Source organism: Anas platyrhynchos, chromosome 23, assembly GCF_047663525.1.
Source record: "Anas platyrhynchos isolate ZD024472 breed Pekin duck chromosome 23, IASCAAS_PekinDuck_T2T, whole genome shotgun sequence".
Lineage (NCBI taxonomy): Eukaryota > Metazoa > Chordata > Aves > Anseriformes > Anatidae > Anas > Anas platyrhynchos.
The window spans coordinates 7334891-7357677 of record NC_092609.1 but is presented as its reverse complement, the minus strand read 5'-3'; the positions used below and the strand labels follow the sequence as shown (position 1 = coordinate 7357677).

The 22787-nt window shown below is 39.4% G+C and overlaps 3 protein-coding genes across 3 annotated transcripts in view; 1 reads left to right on the top strand and 2 right to left on the bottom strand.

Annotated features, from left to right (window-relative positions):
* Positions 1 to 7431, top strand: part of LOC119714988 (serine/threonine-protein kinase RIO2) — a 33026-nt gene extending 25595 nt beyond the window's left edge. The window contains 1 exon segment of the mRNA XM_072027267.1: positions 7137 to 7431. Coding sequence (XP_071883368.1) covers positions 7137 to 7140 — 4 coding nt within the window. The 3' untranslated portion in view covers positions 7141 to 7431.
* LOC139999370 (uncharacterized) lies at positions 933 to 3364 on the bottom strand. The gene is made up of 3 exons (XM_072027268.1): positions 3125 to 3364; positions 2570 to 2808; positions 933 to 1847 (listed from the first exon to the last, which is right to left on the bottom strand). The coding sequence occupies exons 1-3, from the start codon at positions 3159 to 3161 to the stop codon at positions 1401 to 1403; spliced, it is 723 nt and encodes a 240-aa protein (XP_071883369.1). The 5' UTR covers positions 3162 to 3364; the 3' UTR covers positions 933 to 1400.
* LOC139999369 (uncharacterized) lies at positions 3364 to 11003 on the bottom strand. The gene is made up of 7 exons (XM_072027266.1): positions 10549 to 11003; positions 9124 to 9237; positions 7433 to 7514; positions 7236 to 7351; positions 6651 to 6720; positions 5712 to 5784; positions 3364 to 4621 (listed from the first exon to the last, which is right to left on the bottom strand). Exons 2-7 carry the CDS (start codon positions 9213 to 9215, stop codon positions 3375 to 3377), a joined length of 1680 nt encoding a protein of 559 aa, XP_071883367.1. The 5' UTR covers positions 9216 to 9237; positions 10549 to 11003; the 3' UTR covers positions 3364 to 3374.
* Positions 11004 to 22787: the final 11784 nt, after the last annotated feature.

Here is a 22787-nt window from a genome sequence, read left to right as displayed (position 1 = left end):
GGGGTGTGCCTTAGGACTTTGATTTGTTAGAAATTACTGCCTTGAATAATTATGGGATGATATTAAAGACTGAAATGACAGACAAAGAGCAACTTAGAGGCACTTGCTTCTCTTACATAACTGCAAGAACAAAAAATACAGGTTGGAACACGGAAGACAGCAAGGCTGTGAAGCTGACCTAGAAGGGTACTTATATCATGAGCTTCCAGAGGTCAAAGCGCTGCTGTTATTTCCTCTTTCTACCCACATTGCATAGGGAAAGCTACTAAGCCAAATGACAAATTGATCCCAAGCACATCACCTTCAAGGGGTTACAAATGCCAAGCTGCTTTGTCCTGTTTCTCTTCTGAATCTGTTGGTGGCTATCACCAGGTTTCTTTGGAAAACAACCAAACCAACCAAAAGGGATACTTCTAAGCAGCAGCCAGTAGGGGCCGACACAGGATTAGGTTGATGAAGATGGCTTTGTGAAGTCTCCCTGTTGCAGTTAAGGAGACTGAGTCACAAACAGAGCAGGAGAAAATGAGTGCAAGGAAACTGGAGTTGTTCAACATGCAAGGACTTCATATAGATCCAGTAAAATCGGTAAAATTCTGTAAAACTCCAAGGTCACTAGTCTAGACCTACTGCTTGAGTTGTTGCTGAGACAAGAAGCATGAAGCTACATGTCCTGGAATTTGGGATGATCATAAATCCTGCACCACAGACCCAACTAAACATTTTGGGTGAAGATACTCCTCTCATTTCAGAGGCTGCAACCTAAGCTGGTGGAAGCAACCCCTCACTCCTCTTGTGGTAACACTTTGAAAACACGGATTTCACAAATCAGAACTTGCCCAAAGGGCCATTCATCTTCTCCAAAAGAAGCCCTAAGAAAAACATCAGAAAATAAACTCTATCTGTCCTTCCATAGAAATCTATTACTCCTCCTAGACTATATGAAAATGTAGGTTCTTAACTGGGGTCTTAAAAATGCATAGATACCTGAGCTGAATTTTTTTATTTTTTTATTTTTTTTGCATTTAATAGAGGAACAGAAAGCTACCACCCTTTGAGATGTGTGCACGCCAACATTATACACAGGCCGCAGACACTGACCTCTAGAAAATATTGAGGGACTTGGAGGATCAATACCGCAATTAACCTAACAAACAGAACCTTAATTCTACCATTTTTCAGTTTCTGAGTATTAGGATTTGCGTTCTAAATACCTTGTTATAAATCTAGTTGCTAAAGCGATGGATAAGTGTGAGAACATAAAATTTTGCAATTCTCAGATGATTCAAAAAAAAAAAAATCCCACAAACCATCAGAATATACACCGATCATTTGGTGGTCTCAGAATAAAACTAATAATAGGACTACTTCAGTTTTGTAGCTGTTTTTTAAAGCAGTAGAAATCATATTAAAGTTAACTGCTGAAACAAACCTAGTAAGTTGGCAGTAGAGGCACCGCTTCTTCTTTTTGAACTGATAACTGCTACAGCACCACTCCTCCTCTTCATGGGAGTCTTCATACTACGTCGTGAACTTCTTGTTAAGTTGTTAGGTGTTGCCATCGAGGTTTTATCATCTTGGCTAACACCATTAGATTTAGGTGTTTTCTCTAGGGCACCATTTTTCTCCCCTGTATTCATATCTTTTGCAACACCGTTCTGCTCTTCTGCAATTGGTGATGGTGTTGTGATGTGCGAAACAGAGAAACGCCCTTTTGTGTAAGGTGCTGGAGAGCCTGTAGGAAGCTGCGGTGTTGCTTTTCCAGAGTCAGGGGAAGAGGCAGCTGGGGGCGTCTGGGCTGGCAATTTTTCTGGTGACATTTTTTCTTTTTGCAAACATACAGAAAGTTCCTGGTAGAAAAAAAAATAACAAAAAATTACTGTGCAAAGCTAAACTACAAGTGTTCTTTTCTATCTCTGAAAGTAAATGCAATAGTATAAAATAGCATCAGATCAGTTGAAAAAGTCTTAGATGTTACTCTCTAAGAAGAAAGCAAATTGGCAACAACTTTTAAATTTCAAAAGCCTCCAATGGCCTGTGCAAATCCAACTGAACAAATTAACTTTGTTACTCTAGTTTATTCAAAACAGTCTTATTCCCATAAAGTGCACTACAGGCTTTCACTAGCTTAAATCAGCAGCTGAATGTTTTCAGACTTCTGGCCAAGCCACACGGCCATAGCTTGCATAGTCTGGCAACAAACTACTCTTTCTAGATTGCGTCTCTTTTCTGCTATTTATGATTAACTGGTGCCAGTAGATTCTGCTGTTAAGCACAAGCACACAAACATACTCCAAAACATGCATGAGAACAAGCAAAAACGTGTGATGAAATAAAGCACACCCCCTGGATAAAGAGAGGTAGACGAACAATAAGCTGCACATCCTCCTTTGGAGGAAAAAGTTTAAAAACGCTGATTAAAAAATACCATTATAATTCCCAGTCAATATGTCCACTTCCTAACATACATCTTTATTATTCATTTTGAATTCATTTTTAGAAGTCTTTGAATTTACAAGTTCTGTTCGTATCACTTAGCTTAGCGACTCGATTAGCCTCAGCATTTATTTACCTGGACTGCAAAGTGCTTCAGCCCCTGAGCCTTTTTCAGCACTGCGCGTGGGGAGCCTCCAAACGGTAAGCTCAGCCTTGCAGGAATCGCACCTCGTTTAAGGGGTGAGTTGGGAGGCAAACTTTTGTCAAAGAGTTCCGGACTTAGATGACCACCAAAAGACAATCTTTTTCGCTTGCCTAAAGGCTGAGGTAACAGATCACCGCTCTTCCTCTTCTGAGACACTCTTTTTGTGTTACCTAAACAAAAAATAGCAATAATTGAATATATCTCCACAAATCAAAGAATCCAGGAAGTCACCATTTTAACCAGCACAGGAAACAAGGCTTACTTGGGCATTTTAAAGGCAGAAACATATTAGAAAGTAACTCATTTACATTCAATTGGAGAAAATTTTATAGAAATTACTGGTTATTTTTAGGGTCATATATATAAAAACATGATGTTACAGAACCAACGTATCAGCAATTAATTATATATTTAAATGGAAAAATTCTCACGAAAATTAAGAGATTTTCTCCAATTAAGTGCCAACAAGGCGCGAAATCTATTTACCTGATTCTTCTTCAGCCAACAGGTCAGAAACATTCATTTCTGCAACAGCCTCATTGTCTTCCAGTACACTAGCACTTCCCAAAGACCTTTTTGATGATGATCTCCGAGGTCTTAGAACACAAGTATCTTCCAAATCTGATTTCTGATTACACCCATTGGTGGCCAGATCTTGTTGAGTTCCACTGTCCTGTCTGTCTACAGTCTTATTGTCGTGTTCTTCAACTGCATTTGTCTCCAGTGCTTTCTCAGTTCACAGTTCAGAGGTTCTCGGCCTACCCCTTTTTCTTCCAGAGCCAGATTTCTGACTAGCAGGAGATGTCAGTTCTGATGTTATCTCTCCTGAAGTTGGTGTCTCTGAATGGATGCTTTTGTTTACAAATTCTTTACTTTGTCTGACATTTCTTCTGGGACTCTTGGAATTAGAAGCAGGAGACTCAGAATCTCTCTTTTTTGAATCTACATTTGTCTGATCACAGATTTCTTTCAGCACTTCTACTTTCCCCAATTTTCTTGGTGTATGTTGTTTACTGTTTCGTCTCTGGTTTATGCATTTATTTTCTGCCAAAGGCTGTTGTTGGAGGCTATCATTTCTGCACACTGAATCTTCCCTTTGAATTTCAGCTGAAATTTCTGAAAAAGATTTGTGTTCCAACAACACATCTCCTCGAGCTGTCGGAGTACCAATATTTACAGAATCCACCCCAGTAGCTTCGTTGGTAGGTGACATGAAACAAGATCGAGGACTCTTCCTTCTGGGGGTTGGTGTAGACATAACATGTTTGTCTACTTCAGAAACGTTTGTCATGTTTGTTGTCTGTGCTATTTTCTCTGCTGTTATTGCAGAGTTGTAGATTTTCACCTCATCTGCATAACCCAAGCGTTCTATGGAGCATGGCTGCAGCAGACATGCTGCATTTCTGTCATTCTCCTTACTGGGTTTGGGTGTTTTGGCTGGAACTTCAGTGCCTTTAGATTTACCTGGTGTACTTTCTTCCTTATGATCTTGCAAGTTACTTCTCCTGAGAATACTTTTTGTCATCTCCTTTGAAACAGAAGTTCGCGGACTTCTGGTAAAACATTTCTTGGTAGCACTTCCTACCATTGAGATTTGATTAAGTTCTGAACTAATTACTTCTTGTTTCATTTTATATTCTTCATTATTTTCACTTATGCCAATTTCTTTTTCTTCAGTAGGGCTTACATGATCACAACTTGATGCGATTTGAGCACTTGGTTCCTGCAGGGCACCCTTACCACCTTCTTTTCCAGCTTTTTCAGGTACATTTCCTCCTTGCAGAGTTTTTTTCACTTTAATCTCATGTTTCAGCGTTTCATAGAGTTTACTAAAGGGAGACATTTCAGTTTGCTTTCTAGTAGATTGTTTTATCTTATATGAAGATTTAGGTGTTTGTAGCTTAACTGGTAAGGCTTTGGACATATTTTCCTCTGTACTTTGTTTATTTTCATCAGCATTTTGTTCTTTGCACTCAGAATGATCTACAGCGTAAGCAAAGCAAAAACAAAGTTATGTAAAAAAAGCAGAAACATAAGTAAAGTTCCTTAAATACAGATGAGAATTCCCTCCTTTCCTCTACCAAGGCTAGCAACCAGGCTCCAGGATATGGGACTGTACACAAAGCTCTGTTTACAATAACAATTCTCTCATAATAAAAACATTAGTTGTGAAATGTTTAATAAATTTTAAGTTGCAATCTGGACCTTATCCCACATTCAGATAAGGCAATTTGTATTTCATGCTGCTGTTTTTCTTCGGTGGCTTGTATACCTATCTTTCACGGCTGCCACAAGACAAATCTGTGAACACAGAACTAAACAATCACTGAGATCGGCTTACCACAATTCAGTCAGTTTCCTGTCTTGCATTTACCCAGGTGCTGTATTGTTCTAACTGTACCAATGCTTCTCTAGGGTAAAGCAAGACAATAAAACAGAGCTAGCACTTCCCAAATGAGACAGAGCAAGTGACCGCACGCATGCTGGAGGCCTGAAGTAACATGCTTCACTTCACATTTTCCACGCAGAGAGCAGTCAGCTAGCAGGGTTCATCCAAGAAGTTGCCTTTTGAAACCACAAGAAGCTGAGCCCTTGTGAACATTTACACATCCACAGTCTCAACACTGCCATATACCAGCATGAACATCTACTAAAACAAATGCTGACATGTCCACTTCTCTTAGATGCAACGGGAAATACATGTAAAGATGGAGAGACTAACAGACAAGGAAAAAGCACACTGATCAACTTTTGGAAAAGGAGATGGGGGTTAGGAAGGAGATCTTTAAACGTGATCTTTTGGGGTTTCAGCAAAACGTTCAATACTGTTTCTCAAAAAGTGTTACTGCCCGTTTGTCAGAATGCAACAATGTGTTTTCCCCTGGCATGGGTAAATCACAGCATTTAAGTACAATGCAGTAGTACACTGACACAGGAATGTGTACTGTGCTCAGTTTGAAAAATCTTTAAATATATTTATTTTGCTCTTTTCAACCTTGTTTTTCCTCCATATGCTAAGAATTAAAATTAAGGAGGAAGATGAACACAAACCCCCTATAATACAGGTACCAACCTGAAGATCTTTTAGATCCTGAAGTTTGCTTATGTAATAACTCCACTTCTGCCACCTGCTGAACATGAAGAACCTGTAAATTTGTACAACGTTACAGCAGAGCAACAAATATTTATTTAGCTTTCTACTGAACATCGGAAAACGCTAGATTTATAAATGTGTAAGCATTGCATACTGAACAGGTTTAAAAGCACTCAAATTAAAACCGAGTATTTCACCACTTAAGAACACTAACCGATACTCTACACAGCAAGAGCTCAAGTCTTGTTTTATTATTATTAGCTCTAAAAGCAGCTGTAGCATATGAACATGTACAAGCACATTCTAAGCTCACTTTTGTACCAGACCTAGTGGAAGAATTTTATTTAAATAAGAGAAACATCACGTACAAAAATCTTCAATAGCCACAGTACTCGCTAAGTAGCAATATCCCCTTGAAGGGTTAAAACATTGTTGGGAATTAAAAAAAGAAACAAGTGCAAATCAATTATTAAAAGATAAACTTAGTTTGATATTTATAAATTCCAACAATTTACTAGCCCATAAAACAACATACTTTTGGAGGAAAAAAATGCTCAGGTTCTAGGGCAAACATCCCCATTTAAAAGTACAAGTATATCCAATGTTAATACTTTGTTTCCTGCATCCTATTCTCTCCTCAAAAAAGATAAGGATTCGTTTCAATAGGTTGCCTATAATCTTAATAGATGAGTAATAGATCTATTAACAGAAACTGATAACTCTAAAAATAATATATTGAGTTTAAAAAAGATATGAGTTCATTTGCATTTTCAAACGGAAAGCTAGCCTACGATTGAAAAAATATTCCTCATTTAAAAAAAAGCAGACAAAACCCACAACAAAACAGGGAAATAGAATTCATCCTTATCAATACTGATACCAATGTATTTAGAAGTAAGCCTGTCACCACAAATTTACCTGCCGCGTTTCATCTTTTGGAGATCTGGAACGCCTTTTTCTTGGAGATGATTGGAGAGGATATTCAAACCTGGATGAAATATTTTAAAAGTAAAAACAAGCATTTTTTTGGTTAAATAGCTGATAACTAAATTCGCATTATTAAGATAAATGACCTAGAAAGAGTTGTCCCACTCCCAGCAATACCAACATATTGCTTTAAAGTACTTTCACTACATCAAAATATTCTCTTCTCCTAGAAATGTGTTTGTCCTTGAAACAAAATCAAAATGATCTCTCCAGACAATTCTATCTTTATTGATTTAGCTTAATATAATACATAAAAGTAATAAAAAAAATCTTTAAGCCGTCTTGCCTTCTGGAGAAGCTCTATAAGACATTGTAAAGAGATACAAAATAAACTAAATTATCTTTCTGAAAATGGTAAAATGATGTTTTAGGTTTTCCCATTCATCTACTGCTATCTCCTGTATCTTCATCCGGCAGGTAGAGACCGTCCACAGAGTTCCCCACACTGTTTGGCTGCAGAACATGTTCTAGGATCAAGGCATTGTCTGTCAGAGACAGTTTGTCACTGGCACTTACCTGAAAGAACGATCAATAATAGTTAACACATCTCCGTGCTTCAGAGGTACAGGTTGCTGAAAACAGCTACCGTTCAGCTGCGTAGGATTTACTGTACTTAAATTTGTCAAGATTGCCTAGAAATAAAACAAAAATTTCAGTAGCCCGATGAGATGCAACAATGCAATACAAATGTCATTAAAATATGCATATCTTACCTCCTCGTTTTCATTTACTTCAATTTTACAATGTTCTTTTGAGACCTGAGGCAACTGGATGCGGATGTCACATTCTGTTCTCCTAGAGGTGAAAATATAATTGGAGTTTACAGACATGCAGAGAAGACAAAAAATCTCACTGCTGTAGAATTTGGTGCTTTGACATCCCAAATTTCAGCTAATAATTTGGATGACTGTACACAGAAGAACAAAGGGACAAGAAAATACATTGAATGAAATACTTAACATGATGTCTATCGCACCAAAAGAGTTTGGAACACTAGGAAAAAGCCAGAAAGTTATTGCTACCACAGGGAAACCTTTTCTCCACCAAAGAAAAAAGTGAATGTGATCAGCAGTTTAAATTCCACCACTTTTCTCTGGACATATACATTTAATACATGCCAACAGACCTAAGGCAAGAGAGCAGTCACTAAGTTCTCCAGGTAAGAAACAGGGGGAATGCTGTACTTGGTGCTAATTTCTGTGATGAAAAGTGGTGGAAAAAACAGCACTGCAGTAAAAAGGATCGAAAGAGAAACGCGGAGTCTAAAGCTTGGATTCTAAGTCACGTTATCAGCAAAATACACTCTGTCCAAAATCTGTCCTAGTGCTAACAATACAGAGATCAAAAAAAACAGTGTCTGAGTGGCTGAGAAGCAGCCTTTTCATCCGCCAGTAAAGCCAATTATTATAGGACTGGCTCCAGTGTGAAGCCGCAGATTACCATTAGTGGCCAAAATTGTTAGAATGCAGGCTTGCCCTGCCTAACCCACCAGGGAGCGTTGAACTCATTCACCTTTATTGGCTAAAAGAGTTGAGATCCTGAAGACAATTAAGCCTGAAAAAAAATGCAGGACATTAGGCAATGAACGGGAAGAAATGAACCACCTAAGGCTTTCAACTGTGACAAAAAAATATCAGGAGCTTATGTTTCTGTAATGCCAGAGAATCCATACTGGAAAAAAGGTAAAATAACCAAAAATCTGTTCATGACAAGCCTAAAAAGACATTAAAACTGATTATCATCTGCCTGGGCAGCTCTGCTGAAGCCAAAGAAGAGTATTATTGACACTGCAGTGCTTCCCACAGACTGGCACTACGGGATCTGATGCAGGACTGGATAATTAGTTAAGATATTAATCAATCAATCAGAGAAGTGCTGAGCAAACCCAGTTCAAGAGAAGTAAAAACATTTATCAATTCTTGATACTAGCTCGTGCATTTCATTACTGAGGCCTTGGAGAACCAAAAAAATAATTAAAAAAAAATTAAAAAAATAAAAATAAATGCAAAAGAGCACTGGTATGAGCACAGTTGAATGCAAGCCACTTTCCCTTCTGCACTGGTTGGTTCTCTAGGACCTGCCCGCAGATAAGAGTGCCACCACTTGCTAATTGGACACACGTCACATGTAGATTACTTGCAATCTCATAGCTCTAGCGGATCTCTTTGACAGAAACTTTGGGGAAAAAAAAAAGAACTTTTTTTTAAACAAGGAAAGGTCAAAAAGCGATGACAAACAGTAAGTTCCGCTCAAGTAATGTGAGTCCAATACCACTTTTCCTACCTTGAACAGCATTCACAAATACAAACAGTTCTTTCTTGCAAGTAAATATTAAAAAGATTCTGTCTGCAGGAACTATCATTAATGTTATTTCAATGCATCCGAGTACTCGACACATTCTCACCTTCCAAATAAACAAGAACTTGCAGTGAGTGGAAAGTGAATTCCATCGGTCCCATTGCGTTTAATTACAATTATTTTCCCGAAGAGCGGCATCTTCCAACATAAGAAGTCTTACCTATGTGAGAATGTCAAAATTACTCATCCAAGTCATGATTTATTCTCATAAATATGTAAAGCAACGTAACCCTTTTTTAATGCCGTTCAAAACACTCCTAAAGTACAGCACAAGAGCCTTGTGCCTGTGCCACGTGAACGAAGTGCCATTTCCATGTGTTTCCCTGCACCTGGGAACTATCCACCACGAGCATTGGTTGAAATCGTGCACAGGAGCGCGGGCACTACACGTTTGGAGGAAACAACGCTTTTAACAGCGGTAAGAGCAGTCATCACATGCTCACACAAACTTAGCAATACCGCTTTGACGTATGCCATAGCTGCTTGGTATCCATCAGAGCCTGCAAAGAGGCAGCACCACTCATACAATGGTTCATTCCATGAGCGATTTAAAGCTATTTTCAGGCAAGCAGTCACTCCTGCTCACCTACACCTGGTGCGTTACCTTCCTCTCATCTACTGGGACGTTCTCGGACTTGGCTTTCAAGCAAAGCTGCCTTTGAAGCAAACCTGGAGAAGCCGTGACTGCGGCTGGAGCTATTTATCTGCAGCTCCCTGTCAGTGCCAGCTCTCACACCCGCAGAGGTTTCACAGAAATCCCGCTGCAGGCTGGGTCTCAGAAGCGACTGCGTCCCCTGGGCTCTCAGGGAGCTCCCTCCTCCAGGAGGAGGCTGAAGCACCCGTCATTACCACAGGATCAGGGTCCCGAGCGTTGCGTTAAATACAAACCTGACCAAACCACGACATTTCTCACCCCTTGGCCCGTCAGCAAAGGAAGGACCGAAGGGGAAAGGCCTGGCAGGAGCCCCGCGGTGCCGGCTCCCTGAGGGGCTCCCACAGACACACACAGCGTGTGACAGCACTGACAGCGCCCCTCCGCCAGCAAACCCTTGGGTGTGCCTGTGCACGGTGCAGCGCCACATGTTGTTCATTTGAAAGCAGGCCCTACAACAACACCTATAACCCGCGCATGGGATTAAAGCCCAGCACCCCCACGCCACAAGCACCGTAAGGGCAGCACCACGGAGCGATCCCAGCCCGCTCTCAGCATCCTCCCCGGCACTCCGCTTCCCCCAGCAATAACCGCGTGTGGTTTTAAAGCTTATTCCCAACGCCAGCAGCCCCCCGCCCCCCCTCACCCCGTCCCGTCCCGGCGCTCACCCCCTCAGCGCGGTGCCGGCTCCCTCCTGCTGCTGCCGCCGCCGCTCCCCGCGGCGCCCCCCTCCCGTCCCTCCCGTCCCTCCCGCCCTTGCCGCGCGCGCCAGCGCCGCCTCCGCCCGCTCGTATCCCTCCGCCGCGCCGCTCCAGGCACCTGAGGCACCGGAGACACCGGGAGCTGCCGGAGCCGCCCCGGGGGGACACGGCCCCACACACCCAGCCCCGGTCGAGCCGCCTCGAGGCCCCTCGGCTCTATCCAGCGCCGCTCGGCGGACGGACTCTTTTAGCCCGGGAGGCCCCAGTTGGGCAGCAGCTCGCTAAAAGCTTCCTAAACTAACGCAGACAGCCGAGGCTGGCTTCTGAGCCGCTCCTCCCCTAATTCAAATTGGTTTTGGTTTTGTTTTCTTCATCATAAAAACAGGGCGCTTCGAAGGGGTAACAGTAGGGGGAGCGCGGAAGGAAGCAGCAGTAAAAGTGTTGAAAATAAAAGCAGCGCTTTAAGTCTGTTGTCGTCATCTAAGTAGTTACCTGCTGTTACCTACAAAAATTTATTCCCTGACAGGAATTGAGTACTAAGGCTTAAAGTTGAGACTCCAAGAACTCAAAACAAAGCCCATGCTGCTCTGTATGTGAAGATTTAAAAAAAAAAAAAAAAAAAAAAACACTGGTGAGGAGCCAGGGTGACTCAGGCCTTGACCAGAAGGCCTTGACTGCATAAAAGTAGAAAGCTGATACGAGAGAAAATTGTCATCACCACATCCAACATCACGGCCATCCACATTCTTGGCCAAGTCTACGCTTGATATCTATCATTTAAGCAAAAATTGACTTCCAGTCAATGAGATAATATGGTATGAAAAATGACAAGAAACCCTGATCTGAAAATAGGCAAGCAGAAGATGCCTTTGAACCCTTTAAATGTAGACTCGGGTCAGAAACATTTTTAGACTGGAAGGACTCCACCTCAGCCCTTCGTGACATAGAGAAGATTATTTTTAAAATGCTCTTTAAAACATTTAAGCACAGATGAAAATTAACTACATTAAGACACATAACTTCCATCATTATGCTCAATTCTTTCTTCATTTTGCACATTTTTACCAGTGGCCTGCGGTTACAAAGCGCAGGCCCCAACTACCTCACGTTTCATTCTCCAGCCTCCTCCACGCAGTACATAAAGCCAATTTAAAAGCAAGTCATGTATTTGCTCTCTGCTGATTCTCTCTGAGGCTTAAGGGAGTCACAAAAGAGTTTGGACTTCTATAAAAGGGATTAGAGAGTACGGCTCTCTTCCCCTCCATGAAACAGAACAGGAAAGTTCTTAGAAATGAGGGAGTAGAGGTAGGCCAGGCAGCAGATGGAGATGCAGGTGACTTAATGCTCCTCCTGCTCTTTGGGCATTGGTTAGCCTGGCTGCTCGAAACCTCATTTTCAGGCTGTGGTTTCACAACAAATGAAAGCCAACCTGACCTTTACCTACTGCCAGAGTTAAACAGAGTTGAGGTATTTAAAATAAGCACGAAAGAAACAAAGTACGCCTAAAAGTTCTGAATAATTAGACAGAGAGAACAAGTTACTCTTACGGACAAAATCAAAAATACTTCAAAAACTTGGCATTGCTCGTCGGTCGAGGGAAATGATTGCCCTGTTCTGCTCTGCCCTGGAGTGGCCTCACCTCGAGCACTGTGCGCGGTTCTGGGCACCACAGCACAAAAAGGACATTAAACTGTTGGGAGAGTGTCCAGAGAATGTGTGACTCCAACCATGTCTTCTACCAGCTGATGTTTCAATTTCGGATTTTTCTGGATTAAATTAACTCTTGTCACATCTTTTACTACCTCCTTGTTTTCTACTGGAGTCTCCGGCAATTTCTGCAAGGCATTTTCATCTGTAGTAGGTTCCAATTTTTGCTGTGGGGCCCTTGTGAGCTGCTTGATGCCTGACAGGAAATCAGTAGGCTCTACAGGCTCTGGCTTCTGCTTGGCGGTCTTCATGAGCTGCTTGATGCCCGACAGGACCTCTACAGGTTCTGGCTTCTTCTTTGGGGTTTTTCATAGCTGTTTGATGCCTGATGCAACGTTGACTGACTCCAACTTCTGATCTGGAGTTTTGTGACTCCAGTGGAGTGACATGCTATCCACATCAAGATCTTCTTCCAGCATAGCTATTCGTCCTTCTGGAATTCTGGAGGACATTATTTCAAATATAGACTTTGGAGATTCCTCCTCTCTCATCAAATCTGAGATGTCTTGACAATCCAGTATCTCTCCTGAAGAATCTGGAGTATTTAATGGTGACACCATCATCTCTCCTGAAATAAACAGTAGGTTTATCTAATTTGGCAAACAAACTAAGCAGGAAATCCAAACATTCCAATCGCTGTATAACTAAGTAAAAAATGGATTCAATCAGCCAAAGCTTTCTACAAGCTAAATCCAAAACTGTGTTTCAGCAATTGGTTTGGTAATTAGCAAGAAGGCAATTAGCTCCTACAAGGCACAGCATACGTTAAAAAAAATTAAGCCTAAAAAACCTTGATGATTTTTTATTTAATCTGATAAAAATCATTAGTATTACTACTCTGAATATTGGATAATTCATTCTTGATTTTTGTTGGTGATTCACTAGATGCTCACTTTTGCTAAATTCTTAGTAAAACAGAATTTAAAGAATTCTGAGTTATTCAGGAACACGACTGATATGCAAAGTCATATGCAAAAGACAGAAAAAAAAAGCTAAGGATCATCTTAACACAAATCTTCCTAATCTGACATTTTTCTTAAGTAGAATCTTTGCAAAATTCTACAGCATAACCACTCCCTGCCGTAAGATTTTGTCATTGAATCTAGATGTATCCCCTGACAATTGATTAAAGGATTGCCATGCTTCAACACAAGGTTTGCCTGAAACAATACTTCAGCATTTAGAAGTTCGATATAAAACTGAATGAATAAAAAAATAACACCTACCAAAAAAAATAACTGGAACTACTGGAAAATGTCCTCCAATACATGATAAAAAAAAAATCAATGGTTGCAAGATGCTTTATCTTTACACTAAGTCTGCCTAGCATTAGGCTATGCACTATCAGTGAGTTGCAGACACAGCTACCCCAAAGTATACTTTAATAATTTCTTTCCAATTAACAACCATACCAGAGTCTTCAGGAGTACGCAGTTCAGAAATGTCCATTGTCGTGCACGGTGGTGTAAGATCACTGTCACGAACAGTGCTTGAAGGTGATGTTTTTCCACTCGTATTTTCTGGAGTTTTAAACATCTCAGCCAGCCCTATAAATTATATTCAGAAAAATGAGCACTTGTTTCGGAAAAAAAAAAAAAAAGTGCACAGTTGGCAGAACCAGTAACAGGTTTTAAAAATCTCACAACGTACCTGTGAAGCTTTCATCCATATTCAAGTTTTGTTTCGAGATTGGATTTTTCACCACTTTAGGGACCTGTCCAGCTATTCTACCAGTGGTAGAGTGCGCTCTGCCTACAACTACTGTAGCAGGAGATTCTGCATGACCTGTGCTAAAATGACCTTTTATTTTTCTTTCTGGAGGAAAAAAAGGAAAAAAATAAATAAAAATTAGGACACAAAGATCCCTTTTATTTAAAACCTAGCCAGAATCACTCAAGAGATTCCACAAATTTATTGGTCGTGTTTAGCTATTGAATTTGAATGTTCAACAATTAAAATATTTGTGTCTCAATGGTTATCATCCATGATGTCTGCCATACACCCAACACTTACAGGCAGTCCAGTCTACAACTGACAGTGTGTGAACTGGCTAGGGAAAAAGGCATAAAGAAACTAAGCTGAATACAGGTAAAATGCATGTTTTCACCAACAAAAATTATTGAACTGAAATTGTATCAGTTATATACTACTCCAAATTGAGGGACTTGGAGGATCAATACCGCAATTAACCTAACAAACAGAACCTTACTTAATGACTTTAATTCACGTGAAAGATTCACCCCACTGCCATTCCTCCCTCATTCTGTCCTCCTGGTGAGGCCAGGAGTGTCCCGAGAGCACATAGAAGTGTGCCCAAAGGGAATTGCTGATTTTGGAGGCACAAGGTGCCTATGGGGCCAGGTCGGGAGCTGGGCTGGGATGAGCTCCATCAGGCAGCCGGACCAGGCCCGTTTCCAGCGTGGCGGACGAGCAGCCTTTGCCCTGAAACTCAAAAGTCAAACTCTGTCGCTGACTTCCCTTATTAAAATGGGAGCGTGGTTGAGAGGGGCCATCTCTTGCCTGGGGATGCCAGTCTTTCCCTGTAGTTAATGGAAAGAAGGAGGCTTCTCTAGAGGGCGAAGGCGAGCTGAAACCTCAGCTGGAGTGCCCTGGAGGTACTGCTGTGTCTCCACTGCCTACACAGGGATCTTGGGAGGCAGGTCTCCGGGTGATCAAATTAGTCTTTGTGTCTGCCTCATTCCCTAATTGTCAGTAGATATCCCAACTAGTGAACAATGTACAGCATAACAAAGGAGGCACACATATAAAAAGGAGCAGAATTAGCCTGCGCTAATTGGTGGGCCTGACTTTGCTGACAGGAACCAGGCAGTTAAGAGGAGGGCTAGGAAGTAATTCACTAACTAAAATACACCTCAGAACACAGTAGTAAAATGATTTTATCTTGGTAATTTGACAGACTGGAACAGCAACAGATGAAAGTTTTTCATTTGTTTGTTTTAACCTGGCCCAGCTACCAGGTCAGACTGCTAGAAGTCTCGGCTGTTGATGTAAATGAGTTGAAGGCTTTGACTTGAAACTTGTTCTCGGTGGGTCCGATTAAAGTGAATTTGGCCCTCGTTTTACATGTGATTTCTGACAAAATGATCTGTCTGACCCTCCTACAGGGTGCAATCATTGTCCTTTATTTAAAAATAGGTCATTTGGAGCTTTATGTACGTACACAAAATATTAATTACAAAATTCACACAACTTCCACAGTTGGCTGGCTTGCAGAATATTTCTCTCAAACAAAACCAAGGATTTAACACTTTGCCTTACTAAATGTGCTTTTAGCTTGTTAAGAAAAGCCCAATCTTTAAATATAATTTAAAGCTCTAATTAGTTGATTTTAGGCAATTTTTTTTTGACATTTTAATGGCAAGGATACCTGGATTTTTTCTGGTATTCATGAAGATATTTGATAAAAAGGGAGATGCAACTCTCTCTGAAAATAGCAAAAAAACAAGTTCATGGGATCTTTTCTAAGCCATACAGTAGCCATTTAGATTTTCTTATATGCTTTCAAAGCTATCCAGGAGCCTGGTAAAGGCTCTTAATTGCAGAACTTCCCAATTTCTACTCCACTAGCACTTCTTTAACTAGGTCTTTTCCTCCAAAATACGATCCTGTCACTGAAGGAAATAATACTGAGGAAATGAAATATGGAAGTTAAATATTAACTTTTTTTTCCCTTTTTAGAGAAAAAAAAAAATATATATATATATATATATACTTTTCAGATGGCTGCAAGTCTGAGCAGTCCTTTCATCTCCCACTCTCAATGGCAAAAGATGCATTTCTAGAAATGGCACGCAAGTTTTATGGTTAATAAAATAGTTTATTGCGCCATTATTGTTAAGAAGTTTTTCTTGCAATGGAAAAGCATTCAGGTACACACTAAAACAACACCAATCCCACAGAATATTGTGTTTGTTCAAGCATTCAAACTTGATTAAACTTCTCTTTCAAAGTACTGCTGCATCACAGTTCAGTGAGCCCAAATCTCTCCTAATGCTTGGACACTTCTGATAAAGGATTTGTGTCAGGAACGTGTTTTAAAGTGCTGTTCTGAAGTCGGAATAGTTCTAGACAGAGATATTCAACTTCCTGCTAGGGAGAGGTGCTCAAATTAAGCATAAGAAGGTACTTGTATCTACCCTGAGTACCATAAAAAGCTATCAGATGACCCAATATAACTGACAGTTAAAATTCTACTTCTACATCACCTTCTTCCAGTGTATTGCCTCCCCAAATTTGAGCCTTTCAAGTGCACATACAAGCGCAAGTCACAAGCCTCAGAATATTCACTAACTGAGTTTTGGAGATGCAAGTAACCCTAAAGGCTTTTTTTTTTTTTTTTTTTTTTTAAAAGAAGGGTGCAAGTTCCACCTGTTTCAGTTTTATTTTGTTTGTTTGTTTTCTTTTGTTTTTTCTTCCTCCCCTGAGGACAAACCATAAATTCTATCCTAAAGAAGCAAGAAAGGAAGCTGAAATAAGAATCTATGGAGATGACATCCTCAAAGATCATCAATTACCTGATATCTTTTAATCTTTGAGAATTGGCTCCATCAGATCTCAGCCTTTGGGAAATTATCGAACCTGATAGTGTTTACAACTCAGCATCAAGGTTAACAACTACAATCACACTGTTCTCTCAAAATAGCATTGCACCTTAGTGTCAAGTCAGGAGAGGAATGCCATGGAAAGATACAAATTAAAAGATGGAAAATTCAAACCAATACAGGTTTTCTTGTAATTAAGCAGCTGATCTTGTTATCAAGAAACTTTTTTGAGCTATGAACTCACAGTAGTCAGAAAGGATATTGGATATGAAAGAGAAAGTCAAGAGTAAATGACATATCTATATATAAACTATACCATTGATTACAGTACAGGTTTGAAATATTAAAATCTAATGTCAGGATTATTTTTTTATTTTTTTATTTTTGGAAGATTGCTTAGAAAATATGAATACCGAGTTAACTAAACGCTCAGCCTTACAGCGAATATTTTAGTTACCCATTTTAATAAAATGTGACCAGGCTCTTAAACAAAAATAGAATAATAAAAAATAATAATAAAATGGACTGCATATTTACTATCTTACTGTATCCATGTAAAATGTTATTTAAAATTTTATTTAAAAGCCTTTCTGGAGAGTATATATTATACCATTACTGAAAATTATATTATCTTTACATACTTGCAGGTATTTATGGAATGTTCTTGTTTCTTTTGGACAGATAAAATATATATATATGTTTTTGCCTTTCAAAATATAGTTTTCAAATATATTGAACCCAAAAAAAGTCTGATGCACTGTCAGGCACCTCAATTTCTTATACGTCTCCCTAGTTTGGTATAAAGGAAACAGTCTGCTGATGAAAAGAAAGGCAGCTGTGATATTCTTTCTTATTTTTATTTTACCTGGCCATGGATATTCACCACCACTCTTCACCAACATTATTTAGTACTCATTCTCTACTGTTCTACTGTCTAAATATCTCTCTCCTCCTTAAAATATATTTATAAATGTAAAAATATATAGACACATACAGAGAAAACTATGAATCCAAATAAAGGCATGAGTAACTGTAAACATATTTTTATGAATTCCTGGAAGCTACATTTATTATATAAAACAAACAAACAAACAAACAAAAACACAAACACAGAATTAAAGTCAACTTTATTTTATTTACTATTGTCAAACAAAAACTTTCTAGGGCAAGACATTAAAAGAAGTGAGGCATATATAGAAACTTAATTACATTCTTTCAAAATCCATAGTCAAAACATCCTAGTTCAATGGACACATAGCACATTATGTGGTGTAGAAAAGTTTTACTGCAGATAAAGACATTATGGCGACATCTGCCTGGCACTTTAACACCTCCTTATATTAAAAATTACATACACCTTATATTAAAAATTACATACACTTCCAATGCTAAGGTTCAGCTGTTTCTCCACCTTATGTTTTCAGTCTATGCCTCTTGAAAAATGCAGAAATATTTCTTTAAGTGAAAGCCAAACAGTATTTGGAAATAAATAAATAAATACATAAGTAAATGAAGTCTTTGCTATGATCACTTACAGTTCATACCTGGGGACAGAAAAGGACACTGTAAAGTCACATCCCAAAGGTAAATAAATCAAGGTAGTGATGGAGTTATAAATACCTCCACATAGGATATTTTACAATTTGTATTGAAAATAAGCATTACAGAATTTCTGAGTTTCTCTTAAATTATTTTTGTGTCACTTTCTTTCAGAAGTTCTGCATAGGTACCCTTGTTTTTCCCTTGAATATTTACCTAGCATAAGACTCAGAATATTTTAGCTTGAGACTCAGACCATTTTAGAAGATATTTTCGTGTAATAAAAGAATTGCAATTTGCATTCTTTAAGGACACCACCACCTTCCAGAAACACATTAAATGAAGCAGAATGAAATCGAAGTAGGGCAGTTTGGGAATTATTTTCAGCTGTGTTGCAGCTCTGAAGGGCTCTTTCAAGTTAGGCATTCAATTTAGGCAAAAATACCTGGCTTCTTGTAGAGTTTATAACCTAAAGGGTATTGATTTGGCAGTATCAAAGTCGGTGAAGATTCCTGGAAGGAGCTGAGTGTCGGTGTACACTCAGGAGATGACCAATGACACAAGACATGGGATGACAACCGCACATTTATATTTGCCATCAAAATTTTTGAGAAAATAGTTAACTTGAGACTCCTAGCTATACTTGAGAGCAAATTGCAAGATATTTATGCGTACTATGTTACAGAAAATAATCCTATGACACATTTTTCCTTGTGGGGCTGTGAGTCTCACGAGATGAAGGTTGACCACCTTCTGTCCCCCTGAACTACTGTAATGGTACAGATCTGGTCAACATGCCTAGGGATGGATACCATTCTTTACTCATGTTTAGCTTGTACTAAATAGTAATATAAAAGTAGAAAATAAATTAGTTCACTGCCACAGAGATATTAAATGTATATCAAGTATTAATTATGCATTTAGTATGTTCAGAAATTGGTAACTCAGCTCTGAAAAATATATATAAGTGTATAACTTTGATAACTTTATATGCATACTTTACATATACATAGAAAGTCACAAACTAGGAGCAAACAAAAAATGAGATATCAGACAGAATCACTGGAGACAAAAATATATATATTAATTAGAATCAGAAAATATGCCTGTGTTCAGCTCTATTTCTCAATAAGGCTATAACGTTTGCATACGTATGGTTCACTGGAGCTTGTTCTCACTGTAGGTGTGTTGGTAGGACTTTGCTTTCCTCTGAGATTCTACAACTAAAGTAGGTTATTTATTCCCATTCTGTGTTAAACAGACACATAATTTACTTCAAACCACTGTTACCATTGCTCCCCGAAATGATGTGCATAGGCTGCTGATCTTTAAAACTTGTTAAAATACATGTATATACATATATATATACATGTATATCAGTTTACTAGTTTTGAAGAGACAGACTTCAAAACAAATCAGAGACACCAAATACTTGAGTTTAAAATCCTGTATAAAACCTTTAACGTGACCTGTAGAATTACCTATTCTGCTGCATGAAAGTCACAGATACTGTCTTAAAACAAGAGTGTGGACTCTTTCTGCTGGTGTCAGTTAGGACGAGACTGGTTTTTAGAATAAAAGCAAGGACAAAACTAACAATCATCTTTAGAAGGGAATTTCTTGCACTGCCCCAAAAGGCCATTAGGACCTCTTTTGCTAAGCGAGGCCCCATTTCTGTAGTATCTCAGCAGACAGAGTCAGCTGCTCTTTATGGACTATTATTTACTTATTAATTAGATATTTCAAGTCAATTTACTTAGTCTGGGCATTAGCTGCTCTACAGAAAACAACCACAGAGCAGTTACTTTCCTGTGGATCGCAGCCCCAATTAATAAGCCCGAGTGGCTGAATGGGGAGCAAGCTCAGGCCCTGTGTGGCAGTGGGGTTAAGCAGTCACAGCCCAGCTTCTGGCACGCTTCGTTAGCCCCCGCTCATCAGCAGTCACGTGCTGACCACAGCTGAAGTGGTGGGATGTGTGATACCCTAACGCAGTGTGCCAGGTGCTATGAAAAATGATTTGCTCCTAGCGGCGCTATCTAGTTAAGGGTGTTCTCTCAGTTCTTTTGAAGTGGTTTGTGAAAAGGAGCCGAGAATCCCCCCTCCTGCTTCTTTCAAGAACTTTGTTTGGAAAAAAAAAGAATATTGCCCTGTTAGGAAAGCCTTAATTAGGTTTTATCCAATGAGTCAAGAGTAACATTTATGCAGAACAGCTTTTGTGTGGTGAATGTCTTGTTTGCACAACCTGTGACACTCAACAAACCCAAACAAAATGCCCCTTTGCTCATCTCGCTGACGAGCTCTTCACTTTGCACAGCTTGGCACAGAGGCCAAGATGCCCTCTTATATCCTAGTTGCAGCTACTGAATGGAAAAAAAGGCAGCTCCTTCAATGCAGTGATGGAAACTTGGCAAGTGTTCTTCCTCTACCCTCACAACTCCGTGCCTCTGCCCAAGGCTTTCATCTCCTCTGGTATGGAGGCCGCCTCACTATCGAACACGTACTAGCTAAATTAGGGAAGATGGAATGATCCCTTATCATTAAGGCTGTGTGTAATGCAATTAAAATGGAGCATTTGCTCACAGCACAAGAGTTCAGCCCTGTTCTCATTCTGAAAAAAAAAAATAAAATAAAAAATAAAAATTGGGGTGTGCCTTAGGACTTTGATTTGTTAGAAATTACTGCCTTGAATAATTATGGGATGATATTAAAGACTGAAATGACAGACAAAGAGCAACTTAGAGGCACTTGCTTCTCTTACATAACTGCAAGAACAAAAAATACAGGTTGGAACACGGAAGACAGCAAGGCTGTGAAGCTGACCTAGAAGGGTACTTATATCATGAGCTTCCAGACTTCAAAGCACTGCTGTTATTTCCTCTTTCTACCCACATTGCATAGGGAAAGCTACTAAGCCAAATGACAAATTGATCCCAAGCACATCACCTTCAAGGGGTTACAAATGCCAAGCTGCTTTGTCCTGTTTCTCTTCTGAATCTGTTGGTGGCTATCACCAGGTTTCTTTGGAAAACAACCAAACCAACCAAAAGGGATACTTCTAAGCAGCAGCCAGTAGGGGCCGACACAGGATTAGGTTGATGAAGATGGCTTTGTGAAGTCTCCCTGTTGCAGTTAAGGAGACTGAGTCACAAACAGAGCAGGAGAAAATGAGTGCAAGGAAACTGGAGTTGCTCAACATGCAAGGACTTCATATGGATCCAGTAAAATCGGTAAAATTCTGTAAAACTCCAAGGTCACTAGTCTAGACCTACTGCTTGAGTTGTTGCTGAGACAAGAAGCATGAAGCTACATGTCCTGGAATTTGGGATGATCATAAATCCTGCACCACAGAGCCAATTAAACATCTTGGGTGAAGATACTCCTCTCATTTCAGAGGCTGCAACCTAAGCTGGTGGAAGCAACCCCTCACTCCTCTTGTGGTAACACTTTGAAAACACGGATTTCACAAATCAGAACTTGCCCAAAGGGCCATTCATCTTCTCCAAAAGAAGCCCTAAGAAAAACATCAGAAAATAAACTCTATCTGTCCTTCCATAGAAATCTATTACTCCTCCTAGACTATATGAAAATGTAGGTTCTTAACTGGGGTTTTAAAAATGCATAGATACCTGAGCTGAATTTTTTTTTTTTTTTTTTTTTTTTTTTTTTTTTTTTTGCATTTCATAGAGGAACAGAAGCTGCCACCCTTTGAGATGTGTGCACGCCAACATTATCCACAGGCCGCAGACACTGACCTCTAGAAAATATTCTCCAAACCACATTCAGTACTCCACATCAGCTGCAGCTCTGAAAAGGGCAACATCGCAACCTCATACGCTCACTGCTCCTCTTCCCAGTGCTCACCTCCCTTTACAAGCACTGCACAGCGTGGCCATGTTTACAAGAGAATTGCCTGAATTTCAGAGGCACCCACATTACACTTCCAAAAATTATGGCATTTGGCTAAAAAAATTAAATATGGTTGTAAGAGGACAGTAGTAATTACATCTTTAATTATTCCTAAGAACACAAAACACTTAAGTCCTAAATTGTTTACAAATTTAACGGCTTACAAACCCGTACTTCTCAGTAATTTTTTTTTTTTTTTTTAATAGCATTTTCATTCATAGTAGTTCTACTAATAAATCTATAGTTTTTAAAAGAATATTTACAGAACTTTAATGAAAAAATAAGACTTAAGCACATAAAATTTAAGCAGAAAATAGCTTACAATTACACTGGCAGTAAAGTAACATGGCTTCCTGGCTACTGTACTCATTACCATAAAAAAGGGGATAAATACGAGCATAAAAGATTTATTTTTCTACCTGCCATTCTGCACAAGCATCGCATGGTATAGGAACCACTATATGTATCTACTAAAACAGGCGGCATCATATCTGTAAACATATTAAGAAAAGTACTTAGATAATATCATCAGCGATAGCTTTACAAAATCTGAACTTAAAATCTGAGTGTAAGTCAAGTCACATTAAAAATTCCAATGTCATTTACAGAATCATTCTAAAAACTGGCTCTTTAACTGTTAAGA